Below are 13,456 nucleotides of genomic sequence, written 5' to 3' on the forward strand. Positions count from 1 at the left end.
CCCCCAGTGGAGCGCCGACGAAGGCTCCAAGATGGGATCTCGCGGATACAGAAGGTTACGGCGGTGGAAATAGTTTATCGTGGTCACTTCTGATGTTTTCGAGGTACATGGGTATATATAGGAGGAAGAAGTAGGTCAGTGGATGCTTGAGGGGCCCACGAGGGTGGGGGGCGCGCCGGGCACCCTCGTGGCCGCCTCCTTTGTTTCTCGACTTCCACTCCAAGTCCTCGTGGCCGGGCACCCGAAGGTTTCATTCCGTTTGGACTCCGTTTGATATTCCTTTTCTTCAAAACACTGAAATAGGCAAAAAACAGCAATTCGGGCTAGGCCTCCGGTTAGTAGGTTAGTCCCAAAAATGATATAGAAGTGTAAGGTAAAGCCCATAAACATCCAAAACGGGTAATATAATAGCATGGAACAATAAAAAATTATAAGCAAGAACCGAACCTATATAGCCGAAACACAATTGGACACAGGAACCACAACCCAAAATCTCAAAGACCAAAATGTGTCAAAATTGTCATAGGTGGTATTGGTGAATGAAAGTGGTGAATGTGGACAGCTGTGGAGGAATATGTGTTTGGAAGAGGTGGTGGAAAGTGGGGAAGTGGTGGTGGCCGAACTGAAAAAATTCAGTTTCGTCAGGTTTTTACGGACGTCCGGTGAGTCACGGTCATCCAATCGCCGGATGTCCGGTGGAGCCCGGTCGTCCGGCGCCTCGGCGAATTCGGGCACGAGAAGAACTGCTCAATTTCTGGGTGGAGGAAATTGGAGATGTCAAATTCGAACAAATTTGTGGATGGAAAAGGGTGGGGAGGGTGGGGAAAGCTAGATCCACACGTGGCAACACAAATCCATGGATCAAATCCAACAAAACTTCATCGCACCAACAAATCACAAAAAAAAATTGGGGCTATTTTTGGTGGGGATTTGCGGATTTAGGATGAAAACAACAAAATCAAGCTAGAAAACACGGGGTAGGGGCTCCAAAAACGTGATCAACGTGGCTCATGATACCAAGATGATGTAAGGTAGAACCCTAGAGGGCGATCTTTCACGTTTGGAGCGGATCCCTACGAGGAACACGAAGAACACGAGGAGGGGAATGAGAGAAAAACACTCAACCAACAAGAAGAAAAGTCACACATGCGCTAGATCATCGAGGCACAAGGTAATACAAGATCCAAATCCAACAAGGGATGATACATAGGGTACTAGTTCTCCTCCATGAGGAGGTCTTGAAGATGGTCTTCTCCAAAAGGAGGTCTTGAATCCAACAAGGATCTTCTCCGAAGAAGTGTCGGTCCCTCGCGAAGGAGTAGATCCAGATGGATGAGCGAGGCTCTATCTCACAAATGAGCTAAATCAACGCTAACCCTAGCTAGGAGGTGGGAGAGGTCTATTTATAGTCATAGTGCAAATGAGGGTCAAAGTGAAAGGGGTACAAGGGCATCAACCCGAGGCTGCAGTCGCACAGGCAGCGGACTTCTGGTCTCTACCGGTCGTCCGGTCGCTCGTGGAGGGTCGGACGTCCGGCAGGATCAGACATCTGTTGTTTTGGCTCGGGTGCAGTTATGCCGGACGTCCGGTGGCGTCGGTCTTCCGCTAATATCTTCTCGGGAGGGAGTTGCTGGACGTCCAGGTTGGGCCGGTCATCCGCTCGCTGGGAGTTGTCGGACGTCCGAGCTGTGCCGGACGTCCGGAGCCTGTAGCTCTGGCTGGCCTCTCTTCCTTTGGCTGTAGCGACCTCCAGGCGTCGGACGTCCGTGCTGGGCCGGTCGTCCGAAGCCTATAGCTTCCGAAGCAGAACTTCTTCTTGATCTTCACGCTTGGTGTCCTCGCTGTTTTGGCCATTGAATGTAGCTAGTCCGTGGCTCTCCTCCAAGCACCTGATCACACATAGAGTCTCCGCATGAGTTAGTAGCCATGTCTCGTAAGTAGAGAGTGGGAGTTCGGAGAGGAGCGAGTTCACCTTACCTTCGATAGCCTTTGTCGAGCTCTTGTCATGGGTCCAACTGGTGTCGAGGGAGATGTAGGTACGTCCATGGGGATGATCGAGGGATGCTCCGCATCACTTTGTTTTGCTGGAACCAACTTTAGTTTTTGCTGGGACTTAGTAATTTTTTGCTTCAAGCAACAAATGAAGGATTTTTGTTACTTCCAAATATATTTTTTTGCTTGCCACGACGGTGCAAGTCGACGACTCATGGCGAGTCGGAGGCGGTGATGCTGCTGATGCTGCAACCGCGGTCACCATGCGCTGGAACCGGCCGGTGTCGGAGTTGCAACAATGGTGACCATGGCGATCGCTACTCTGTTTTCTGCTGCAACTGGCGATGCTGCGAGCCAACTGGCGACAGGAGGAGAGGGTAGCCGGCGATCACTGACGGCATAGCTTCTGAGGGCAGGAAGTAATAACACTAGAGGTGCCTAAACTTGCCATGTATGTTCACTTTGATGCCTAAACTTAAAAAATACACCGAATTGGTTTTATAATTTGACAGTATAGTTCAAATACGATTTGAATCACGTCTAGATATGTATGTATTGCTGACTAGACATGCGAGCGTGCCGGATGGCACACTTGCAGCGCAGGGACATACTGCCATGAAGAGTGTGCGTCTCAATGACCATCGGGTCCCACCTGTCAGTGCACAGTTGAAATAAACTAAATAAAATCTAAAGATGAGATTCGACCCGGCGACCTGTGAGCCAGAGCCGCAAAGGACATGCACCAACAATTCACCTATGTAATTTTGTTGTCTTTGACGCATTGCAACGGTTTATATATCCGATACAGCCGTGGAGTTAAATGTGCTGCAGTTAGTGCACCCATTTTCCACATGTTAGTTTTTTTTATTTTAGAAATTGCAAAATATTCAGGTAGTATATGAAGTGTCCATGTTTTTAGGAAACTAGATGATACCCCGCACGTTGCTGCGGGAATTCTTAGCCCTTTGCACGTCGTAAAAAATAAATAAATGCCTTTTTTGCATAGTAGAGATATATGACATCAGCTGACACAAAACTACAACATACTGGTTGGAGCTCCAATATCAACAATAAAAGCAAAACTAATCAGGATCACTGGATTAGAAGAGTACTAATTCCTTTTATAATTTATTTATTTTGCCGAAGTGAATATGAATTTCTCTGTGTCAAAGAGTTGGGCTGAAAGAGCATGTGTACTTACACACAAAAGCACCAATATACATATTATCGTTTTGTATTCAAAAAAAAATTTACAACAAAAAGAAACTACAAATGAATATTATAAGCTACATTGAGCAAATGGGAAATGAAAAAAAAAATCATTTTTTGTGGTTTAGGATCTCAACCGTGCTGAATTATTTTGTTCATACTTCAGACAATAGGTATATTAGAAAAATAAGCGAATGAAAACTAAAAGCAAATAGCATGGAGTCAGGCAATCAGATACTACACATAAAATACAGGATTTGAGTTGATTTGAGATGTGGCGTTCAACATCACATCTATACCGATCATTGTCCTTATGATCCTTCATTGGTATACCAGAAAAAGTTTATCCCTGCAATATAGTAGGCTAACAGAATACTACTTGATAATAAAATGATAAAATCCTTAATGACTAAGTGTGAATGGCTTATCACTTAGTTGGTTCAGCATATGCAAATTGCAAAACACTTGACTAAAAAAACACTGTTCGCATAGAATAATTTGTATGTATTCATAACCAAGATTCTTAAGAAGAGGGGGATGTGTAGATGGACGACCCATCAAGGCTTTCCAGAAATACATGTGTTCCTGATGATACTTAGTCAACAAAGATGAGTGGCAACTGCATAAAATAAATATGAGAAGGGTTGAAACTTAAACTGAGTACATACCATAGATAACATGTGTTCCTGACGATATGCTCAAATATACCTACATTCCTCAAGAAAACAACAAAAGGATTTATGTACCCTCGTTTTCTTGCACTTTTTTTTAAACACCTGAAGAACCACTTTCAATATCTTCTGCATACCGCACGCCGCAACAAAACCAAGACCAAATGATACACACTATAAAGTATGTGAAGTCCATTGTCGGAATTTATATAAAATATTCACTGGTCCTCTAGAGACAATTTTGTCATTACTGTAGTCTTGGATGTATCAAATCTTTCCATACAACTGGAACCATACTTCTCTTTTAATCTCATCAGCTCCCAGGATGCGCAAATATGACAATACATGGTCAGTGATATATTTAACATTCATTGGTCCTGTAGGAACAATCCTCTCATGACCATAGTCCTGGATGTATCGAATATTTTCATACAACTGATCATCATACTTCTCTTTTAATATCATCAATTCCTGGGTTGCGCGATATGACAATACATGGTTAGGACCGATGCAATTTCATGCTTCACAAAGGAAAGAGACATCATGGGATATAAACTAAAATAACAGATCCATACCCCTGAAAAAAATCAAGGAAGTGGTCATCTCATATAATTAACATACCTTGTCAAAAATAAAAGCCCATATTAGATAGAGTAGTTACATAGTTCTTCAGTTCCACTTTCACGTGTCTGTACATAAAGTGTTCCTCCAATCACAGATGACCTTGGGTGTGGAAATTTTATGTTGGACTAATGATGCATGCCTTGGATAGATATCCTTTCTTAGGTAGCTAAAACAAAGAAGTTGGGAAACTATTTCATAATCACCAGCAGTCATGATCTTGGACGCGAGCATCCAGCTACCTGATTAAAAAAACAATGGATGAGCAACAACCCGATGAGAATCCAATGGTGTAACGGGGGTGTGGCAACCAATTTGCTTCGTGGGTATTACAAAACGGATCAACATATACACCACTTACCAGAGTAGCTTGGATGGAATAAAAAACTCTAGACGGGGAGAGGGGCACGATCACGCTCAGGATCCAGGTTGCGCAAGGCAGCCGACCACGGGTCAACTCCTTCATCCTCTGCAACAGTAGGTTGGCCGTTGGCGGCGTGGCGCCACAGTAGAACGTCAGCAACCAGTGATCCCATGGCCAGGCGCATGGGGGCAGCAGGAGAAGGTGAGGGCGGAGGCGCGGTGCATCGCGAGGCCACCGGCGGTGTGACCAGAGAACAACAGACGGGATCAAGATGGATGGATCTTAAGAGGTGAAGTAGAGAGAAGATAAGGACGCGGCGGCGGGGGATTTTTGTGATCTGAGAGACGGAGATGGAAGAGCACCGCTTATAGTCTATCTAAAGTGGGCGGTATTCTTCGGTTAGGGAGGGCGAAAGAGGAGGCGGTCACTAATTTACTTTCTGGCTAACGAAGGGGCGGTATATATTCTTCGATCGGACGGTTGGTTTCACAGGTTCTTTGCGGGAGAGAAGGTTGGGCGTCTCTTAATCTTTTATTAAGGGAAAAAAGTTGATTTGTCTAAAAAAGGGAAAAGGTTGATTTGTCTAAAAGAAAAGGAAAAAGCTGATGTGGAATAATGATGATGTGGATAGGCTGCATGTCAAGAGAAATAGGTTAGTGGAGATGAACTATTTAGGTATTATAGATGTATTTCTAGTTGTAAAAAGTTTTCACTTGTTTTTAAAAAGTATATGTGTTTGTCAAAAGATATTTTTTAATAAAAATAAATATTAAAATATGTGTAAAATAAACAATGGCCTAGTGTTCCTCCAGGATCTTATACATTCTTTTATTTAAATTAGCAATTTTTAAACTATACATACATTTGTCTAGTTAAAAACAATTTAAATAACAAACTTTATAATAGGACGTAAATATTTTTTAATTACATTAACGTGTTTGAAAATAAATATTTTATGCATATTAGTTCTGAGAAAAGAAGATTCTAGATTTATTTTTATTACCATTACAATAATTTGCATAAGTTTTAGAATTAATAAAAGCGAAAAAGAAACCCACACGTCGAAGAGTCACGTAAAAAAATGAAAATAACTAATATTTTTAAAAAGGACCACATGATATGTTTTTAAAACATGAATATTATGAAAATTGTTAACATTAAAAAATGTATAACTTTTAAAAATTGCAAAATTATTTTACTAAATGTGTGAAACCTTACAAATATTATGAAACCATTTTATTAATTATTTTGTATTATTTTAATTTTCCACATGCTAGTTATTTAATATTGTGACTATAGTTTGAATATTTTTCTAAAAAACGAAAAATAACTAGTATGTGGAAAATTGGTCGCACTGATTGCAGTCTAGTTCGCTAGATAAAGGTTAGTGATGCGTTACAGTCAACTTACTTTCCCTGGTCATGTGGTTTGCGCAGGTCATTCGCAGCACACAAGTCACCTGTTCAAATCTCAGTTGTGCTTCATTTTTATTTATTTCGGTTGTGCACTGACATGGGGGACCCAATGGTCATTTACACGCACTCTTTCAATGTCGGTCTGTCTCGGCACTGCAAGTGGACCGCGTGCCAGCTGGCATGTCTAGCCAACAATGCATACGTATTTGAATCATACCGTCAAGTTATAGAACCAGTTTGGTGTATTTTTCAAGTTTAGACATCAAAGTGAACATCGATGGCAAGTTTAGGCACTGCTGGTGTTATTACATCTTTTTTATTGACTTGTTGAGTCTAGACGAAGAAGAGGCAATCGAAGTACGCCGGTTGCTTTGATCCAACGCACGCGCGGAGACTGGCGCCTAGTGCTGGCCAATGAGAATTGCGTACGTAATAGAGTTGATCAAATTAATCAGCAAGCAATATAGATCGGTCTTGACTCCGAGTCGGAGTGTGGATTCGAGTCCACTACCGCACGCAGTCGGTATCCTAGACAAATCAACGTTTTCCCAACGTGGATGTACATATATATACTTCAACTCGTTGTATCTCCACCTCCCTTCCTAAACTCGTTACTTGCCTCCCTGGCGATCGAACCTGCGTGCACCGGCACAGACGCCATGGCAGCTTCCGCCGGAAAGAAAGAGGCCGCCTGGCCTGCCACCATGGCGCGGTACGAGCGGCTGGAGAAGCTGGGAGCGGGCATCAACGGGGAAGTGTTCAAGGCGTGGGACACCCAGGACAACCTGATCGTCGCCGTCAAGCGGCTCAGCGGAAGCGGCGACGATGGCTTCATTATTTCCGGCCTACCGGAGGTCATGCGGGAGGCCATGTGCCTGGGCGCGTGCCGCGGCATCCCCTCGATCGTGCAGCACCGCCGGACCTACGCTGACGCATGCCAATCCGAGACCGGCGACTTCTTCATCGTGATGGACTACGTCGGGCGCCTCAACCTACGCGGCTACATGCAGCGCCGGGTCCATCGTCGTCGGCCGTTCTCCGAGGACGAGGTGCGCAGGATCATGAAGCAGCTCGTGGAGGGGGTGAAGGCCGTGCACGGCGTGGACATCCTGCACCTCGACATCAAGCCGGAGAACGTGCTCCTCGACGACGGCACAGAGGACAGGACGCAGAGGCCCAAGAAGGGGGGCGTGGAAGCCGATGTTCGCGGCGAGGTCAAGGACAACCGCATAGTCTACAAGATCGGCGGTTTCGGGATGTCCACGAAAGGGCGGGGAAAGAAGCAGCCGGAGGTGATTATTCTGACGCCGTACAGCGCGCCGGAGCTCCTGCTGCACTCGCGCGAGTACGACGATCGCGTGGACACGTGGGGGCTGGGATGCATAATGGCCGACCTCCTCTCGGGCACCGGCGCCTCCATGTTCGACGGCGAGTCGGACATAGAGATCATGGCTAAAGTGTTTGGCATCGTCGGCACGGAGGGGATCAAGGAGTGGTCTGGATACTCGGGGCTAGCGGCAGACCGGAAGTCGAAGCTGCCGGGGAAGGGGGGCGTCAGCCGCCTTCGGCAAAAGTTTCCCAGTCGCAAGTTGTCGTCGGCCGGGTTCGAGGTGCTCAGCGGGCTGCTGGAGAGTAACCCGGAGAAGCGGCTTACCGCAGCGGAGGCGCTTCAGAAGCCTTGGTTTGGCAAACAACGACGTGGCTTTGCTGGTTTCTTCAAGTCGTGCATGGTTGGAGTCCTACCGGAGACATAGAATTTACATGCTTTGTCTTTTAGCGTGTTCTCCTAAATGATTGTATATTTCAGAGATAACCTAGTGCATCATGCTTAAGTGTTTCATTTAATTGGCTTAGGAAATACTCCCTTTAGTGATCTAAACGCTCTTATATTTTTTTACGGAGGGAGTACCTATAACAACATTGCAGCCTTGTGGCATGTGTCCATGTTTTCTCACACATACACATATGATTAATATTTGAATTTAAAATTTAGTGATTATCATGAAAATGTATCAAACCAAGGCATTATCATAAACAATATTTCAAAAATGTATTTTGGGTTACACGAATCAATCATGAAGATACATTACTTTTCAGCCCAAACTTTACACAAACGTATTAGAACGGCTGGGCACGAGCGAATACTAGTGGTAGAACGGTTGATGTGCTTGTGATCTCATTCAAACTGAGAATATGATGACCCTCGACCTCAACATCCATTATGTACGTGTCCCGTCTAGTAAAGAATTCGAAAGGAGGGTAAAACCCTTGACTTCAACATCGATTGATGCACGGAGCCTTCTGTCCAATTATTTTTATGCACTTCCACTTTAGACCGACCATTGTGATCAATGTACTCCAACACATCATTGCTAAGGTGCGCGACATGATTCGCCCCGTGGTGGATCACTTCACGCACCCTACCAATTTGCCTTCATTAAAGGGAAGTTCAGTCATGATGGGATCATGGTTCTTTTCTTGAGATTTTTCATGAGGTTAAGGTCAAACTTCAACGAGGCATTTTCATCAAGCTAGATTTCTAGAAGGCTTATGACCACCTAGATTTGTCCTTTCTCCGCATGGTACTCGAGCGAAGGGGATTCGATGATTGTTGGTGCTCCGGGATCATGTTGATCATCGGGAGAGGTAGCACCATTGTCAATATTAATGGGGACATGGGTCTCTATTTTAGATCTTCATGCAGGGTGAGGAAGGTGTTGGGGAATGTAGTAATTTTAAAAAAATTCCTACGCACACGCAAGATCATGGTGATGCATAGCAACGAGAGGGGAGAGTCTTGTCCACGTACCCTCGTAGACCGAAAGCGGAAGCGTTAGAACAATGCGGTTGATGTAGTCGTAGGTCTTCACGATCCGACCGATCAAGCACCGAAACTACGGCACCTCCGAGTTCTAGCACATGTTTAGCTCGATGATGTCCCTCGAACTCCGATCCAGCGGAGTGTCGAGGGAGAGTTCCGTCAGCACGACGGCGTGGTGACGACGATGATGTTCTACCGACGCAGGGCTTCGCCTAAGCACCGCTACGATATTATCAAGGAGGACTATGGTGGAGGGGGGCACCGCACACGGCTAAGAGATCAATGATCAATTGTTGTGTCTATGGGGTGCCCCCCTCCTCCGTACATAAAGGGGGGGGGGGAGGAGGAGAGGGCCGGCCAAGGGGACGAGGCGCGCCCAAGGGGGGCAATCCTAGTCCAAGTAGGATCCCCCCCTCTTTCCTAGTCCAAGTAGGAGAGGGGAAGGAAGGGAAGGAGAAGGAGAAGGAAGGAGAGGGAGGAAAAGGAGGAAAGGGGGGCCGCCCCCCTAGTCCAATTTGGTTTGGGCTAGGGGGGGGGGCGCCCTTGTCTCCTCTCTTCCACCACTTGGCCCATGAGGCCCATTGCTTCTTCCTCGTATTCCCGTAACTCCCCGGTACCCCCGAAAATACCTGAATCACTCGAAACCTTTCCGATGTCCGAACATAGTCGTCCAATATATCGATCTTTAGTCTCAACCATTTCGAGACTCCTCGTCATGTCCCGGATCTCATCCGGGACTCCAACTCCTTCGGTACATCAAAACACATAAACTCATAATATAACTGTCAACGAAACCTTAAGCGTGCGGACCCTACGGGTTCGAGAACTATGTAGACATGACCGAGACATGTTTCCGGTCAATAACCAATAGCGGAACCTGGATGCTCATATTGGCTCCTACATATTCTACGAAGATCTTTACCGGTCAAACCGCATAACAACATACGTTGTTCCCTTTGTCATCGGTATGTTACTTGCCCGAGATTCGATCGTCGGTATCTCAATACCTAGTTCAATCTCGTTACCGGCAAGTCTCTTTACTCGTTATGTAATGCATCATTCCATAACTAACTCATTAGTTACATTGCTTGCAAGGCTTATAGTGATGTGCATTACCGAGAGGGCCCAGAGATACCTCTCCGACAATCGAAGTGACAAAACCTAATCTCGAAATATGCCAACTCAACATGTACCTTTGGAGACACCTGTAGAGCTCCTTTATAATCACCCAGTTACGTTGTGACATTTTGTAGCACACAAAGTGTTCCTCCGATAAACGGGAGTTGCATAATCTCATAGTTGTAGGAACATGTATAAGTCATGAAGAAAGCAATAGGAACATACTAAATGATCAAGTGCTAAGCTAACGGAATGGGTCATGTCAATCACATCATTCTACTAATGATATGATCATGTTAATCAAATGATAACTCATGTCTATTGCTAGGAAACACAACCATTTTTGATCAACAAGCTAGTCAAGTAGAGGCATACTAGTGACACTATGTTTGTCTATGTATTCACACATGTATTATGTTTCCGGTTAATACAATTCTAGCATGAATAATAAACATTTATCATGATATAAGGAAATAAATAATAACTTTATTATTGCCTCTAGGGCATATTTCCTTCAGAAGGGGGATTCCATCTCCCACCTCCTCTTTTTTCTTCTGGTTGACGCTCTGGTAGCTATCTTGGAGAAGGCAAAGATAGTTGGCCACATCTCTGGCCACCTCCAGTATGCAGACGACACCATGATCATCGAAGAGGGGTCAGAACTGGACATCATCAATCTGAAGTTCCTTATCCTATGCTTTTGGAGATGTCAGTCCTCAAGATCAACTTTGATACGACTGAGGTTGTTGTGGTCTTGTGGCATATGTGTGAGGAGCAACAGTCGATTGCAAACAACTTTAATAACAAGTTGACCGCTTTCCATATCACCTACCTGGGGATGCCGCTTCTGACTCTCGGAACTTGATTCGGGACTTTGACCCGCTTATGGGGGTGGGGGTCAGTGCCAAGGCTGAGCCATGGTGTGGTAGGTTCATCTCATAGGGGAGCAAGATTGTGCTTATCGACTCCCGCTTGTCTAATCTCCCGATGCTTATGATGGTGTCGTGGAAAGGTCACGGCAGATGTCCTAGCAAAATGACTTAGTCGTGGAGCCATCGTGACTAGGTAGCTTAAAGGGGTTAAACGGGACAAAGGACACGGGAGTTTATACTGGTTCGGCCCCTTGCGGTGAAGGTAAAGGCCTAATCCAGTTTGAGGTGGTATTGCTTATGTCTCGATTACCAAGGAGTGAATCCGCTTGACCTAGCTTTCGATCTGTTGTTTCTTGTCCTGAACCGCCGCCGGTTCGTCCCTTTATACACACAGGTTGACACCCAGCGGCTCACGGCGTCCCGGCCGACTCATAGATAACGTGTCCGACTCGGTGACTACCTTTACATGCCTTATAATACAAGTCTTTACAAATATGGCGGTTTACCCCTATGGGCCTTAAGTCGCCTTTGGGCCTTGGGCCCTTAACTAAACCACCATCTTTAATATCCTCGTGGGCTTCATATGATGAATCGCCATAGGTATAACCCGACCCCTCCTGGGCGGGTCATACCTAATAGTTATGTCCCCAACATTGGGCCCCAGATTGATTTGAACTGGTTCATGTCAATCTTCAATACTTAGAAAAAAAACTCCCCTTCTTCATTTGTGTGAGAATTCATAACTCGCCATGACATCATCTTCTGGATTTGTGATAGCCTGCCATGACGTCACCTGCCATTAATTCACACAATATCCAACATATCTCAACGGATCTTTACCTTAATAACCGTCCTGAGAATCGACGCGCCTGGGAAACTGGATAACCATGTTTTGGTCTCCTCGTTTTTCGCGCCCACTTATTAGCCTTCTCCTTATAAATAGCCACAACTGGCCTCTTCACATTCTCCCCTCTTTCCATCATCTTCCTCCTCTCGTGACTCTCTGCCACTCGAGCTCCGCCGCCGCCGCGAAGCACCTCGTCCTCCTCGTCCTTGGCCGCTGCATCAACCTGTGCCGGACCAGAGTACACCGACGCTCCACCGCAGTCGGGTCTGTATCTGTAAGTGCCCTTACTCCAATGCTTCAGACCGCATTAGGATTTCGGCTGTTCTTCGAAGTTCTTTCCTAGCTCTTCCACCGTACCACCTTTTGATCAAAAGACGACATAGAACTTGTGCGGTAGTAGTTTTGCCTCTGCCTTCAATACTAGCAGACCCTTTTTCCTTTGAAAATAGATCTCATTAGAGGTTATGAACTCCCTGCACTGGTTTTAGGTCTTGATTTATTTTCTTTTTCTAAACTGCCGCTGATCCGAAATAATAATTGTAATCTGTGAAACCTGTTTGTATGGTACTTAGCAAAAAACTGCATCTTGATAGATCCTTCTAGCCATGGTGGCTCATATTACCGGTTGTAGTTAAACTCAATGCTCAACCGATTTCTCTTTTGACATACATCAAACTGCTCATGGCGGCATATATAACCTGCTGTAATTAGTCATATACCATTAGGCCCCTTTTTAAGACGCCATTTTGAATGTGCTGTAATACTTTTCGTCCGGCCTAATTTGAACCGGCAAACTTTGTTCTTTTCCTTTTAGGCTTCCTTCATAATGCCGCCTAAAACAACCACTTCCTGTAACTGGGTTCCTTCCATTGTCATGGAAAACACACTTCAAGACTTTGTGAAAACCGGTTACTTGCTGACGAAGTCTGTCATGTCTTACCACGCCCCCAAGCCGGAAGAGGAGAAACCTCAGCCCAAGGAAGGCGAGGTCATTGTCTTCACTGGTCATATGAACCGGGGCTTCTCACCGCCCGGCTCTAAATTCTTCCGGGACGTTCTGCACCTTTTCAACCTTCATCCTCAAGACATCGGACCCAATTCCGTGTCCAACATGTGCAATTTCCAAGTGTTCTGTGAAGTCTACCTTCAAGAGGATCCCACTGTGGATTTATTTAGATAGTACTTCTATTTGAACCAGCAAAATGAGTATTCAAACAGACCAAGTTTGGAGCTTGGTGGAATCTCAATTCAGCGCAGGAGGGATGTTATCTTCCCTTACGCCCACCTGCCGAATCACCCCAAGGACTGGAACCATACATGGTTCTACTGCAAGGATACCTCTCCGGCTGACGAGAACCAGCTTCCCGGCTTTCGCGCCCCGCGTCTTGAATCAAACCACCCTCTTCCTGACAAGCTTTCAGCTGCTGAACGCAAGAAACTCGCCCCTACCTTTGCCAAGATCAAGGCTCTGTTGGGAAACGGCCTAACTGGCATTGACTTGGTTCGATGCTGGGTTTCATGGCGG

At 45.5% G+C, this 13,456-nt stretch overlaps 1 protein-coding gene across 1 annotated transcript; it reads left to right on the plus strand.

The window, feature by feature from the left end:
• The first annotated feature begins 6,931 nt into the window (after nt 1–6,931).
• On the plus strand, nt 6,932–8,026 carry LOC119338940 (putative cyclin-dependent kinase F-2). The gene has a single exon (XM_037611145.1). The coding sequence runs from the start codon at nt 6,932–6,934 to the stop codon at nt 8,024–8,026; it is 1,095 nt and encodes a 364-aa protein (XP_037467042.1).
• The last annotated feature ends 5,430 nt before the right edge of the window (nt 8,027–13,456 follow it).

Source organism: Triticum dicoccoides, chromosome 7B, assembly GCF_002162155.2.
Source record: "Triticum dicoccoides isolate Atlit2015 ecotype Zavitan chromosome 7B, WEW_v2.0, whole genome shotgun sequence".
NCBI classification, from domain to species: Eukaryota; Viridiplantae; Streptophyta; class Magnoliopsida; order Poales; family Poaceae; genus Triticum; species Triticum dicoccoides.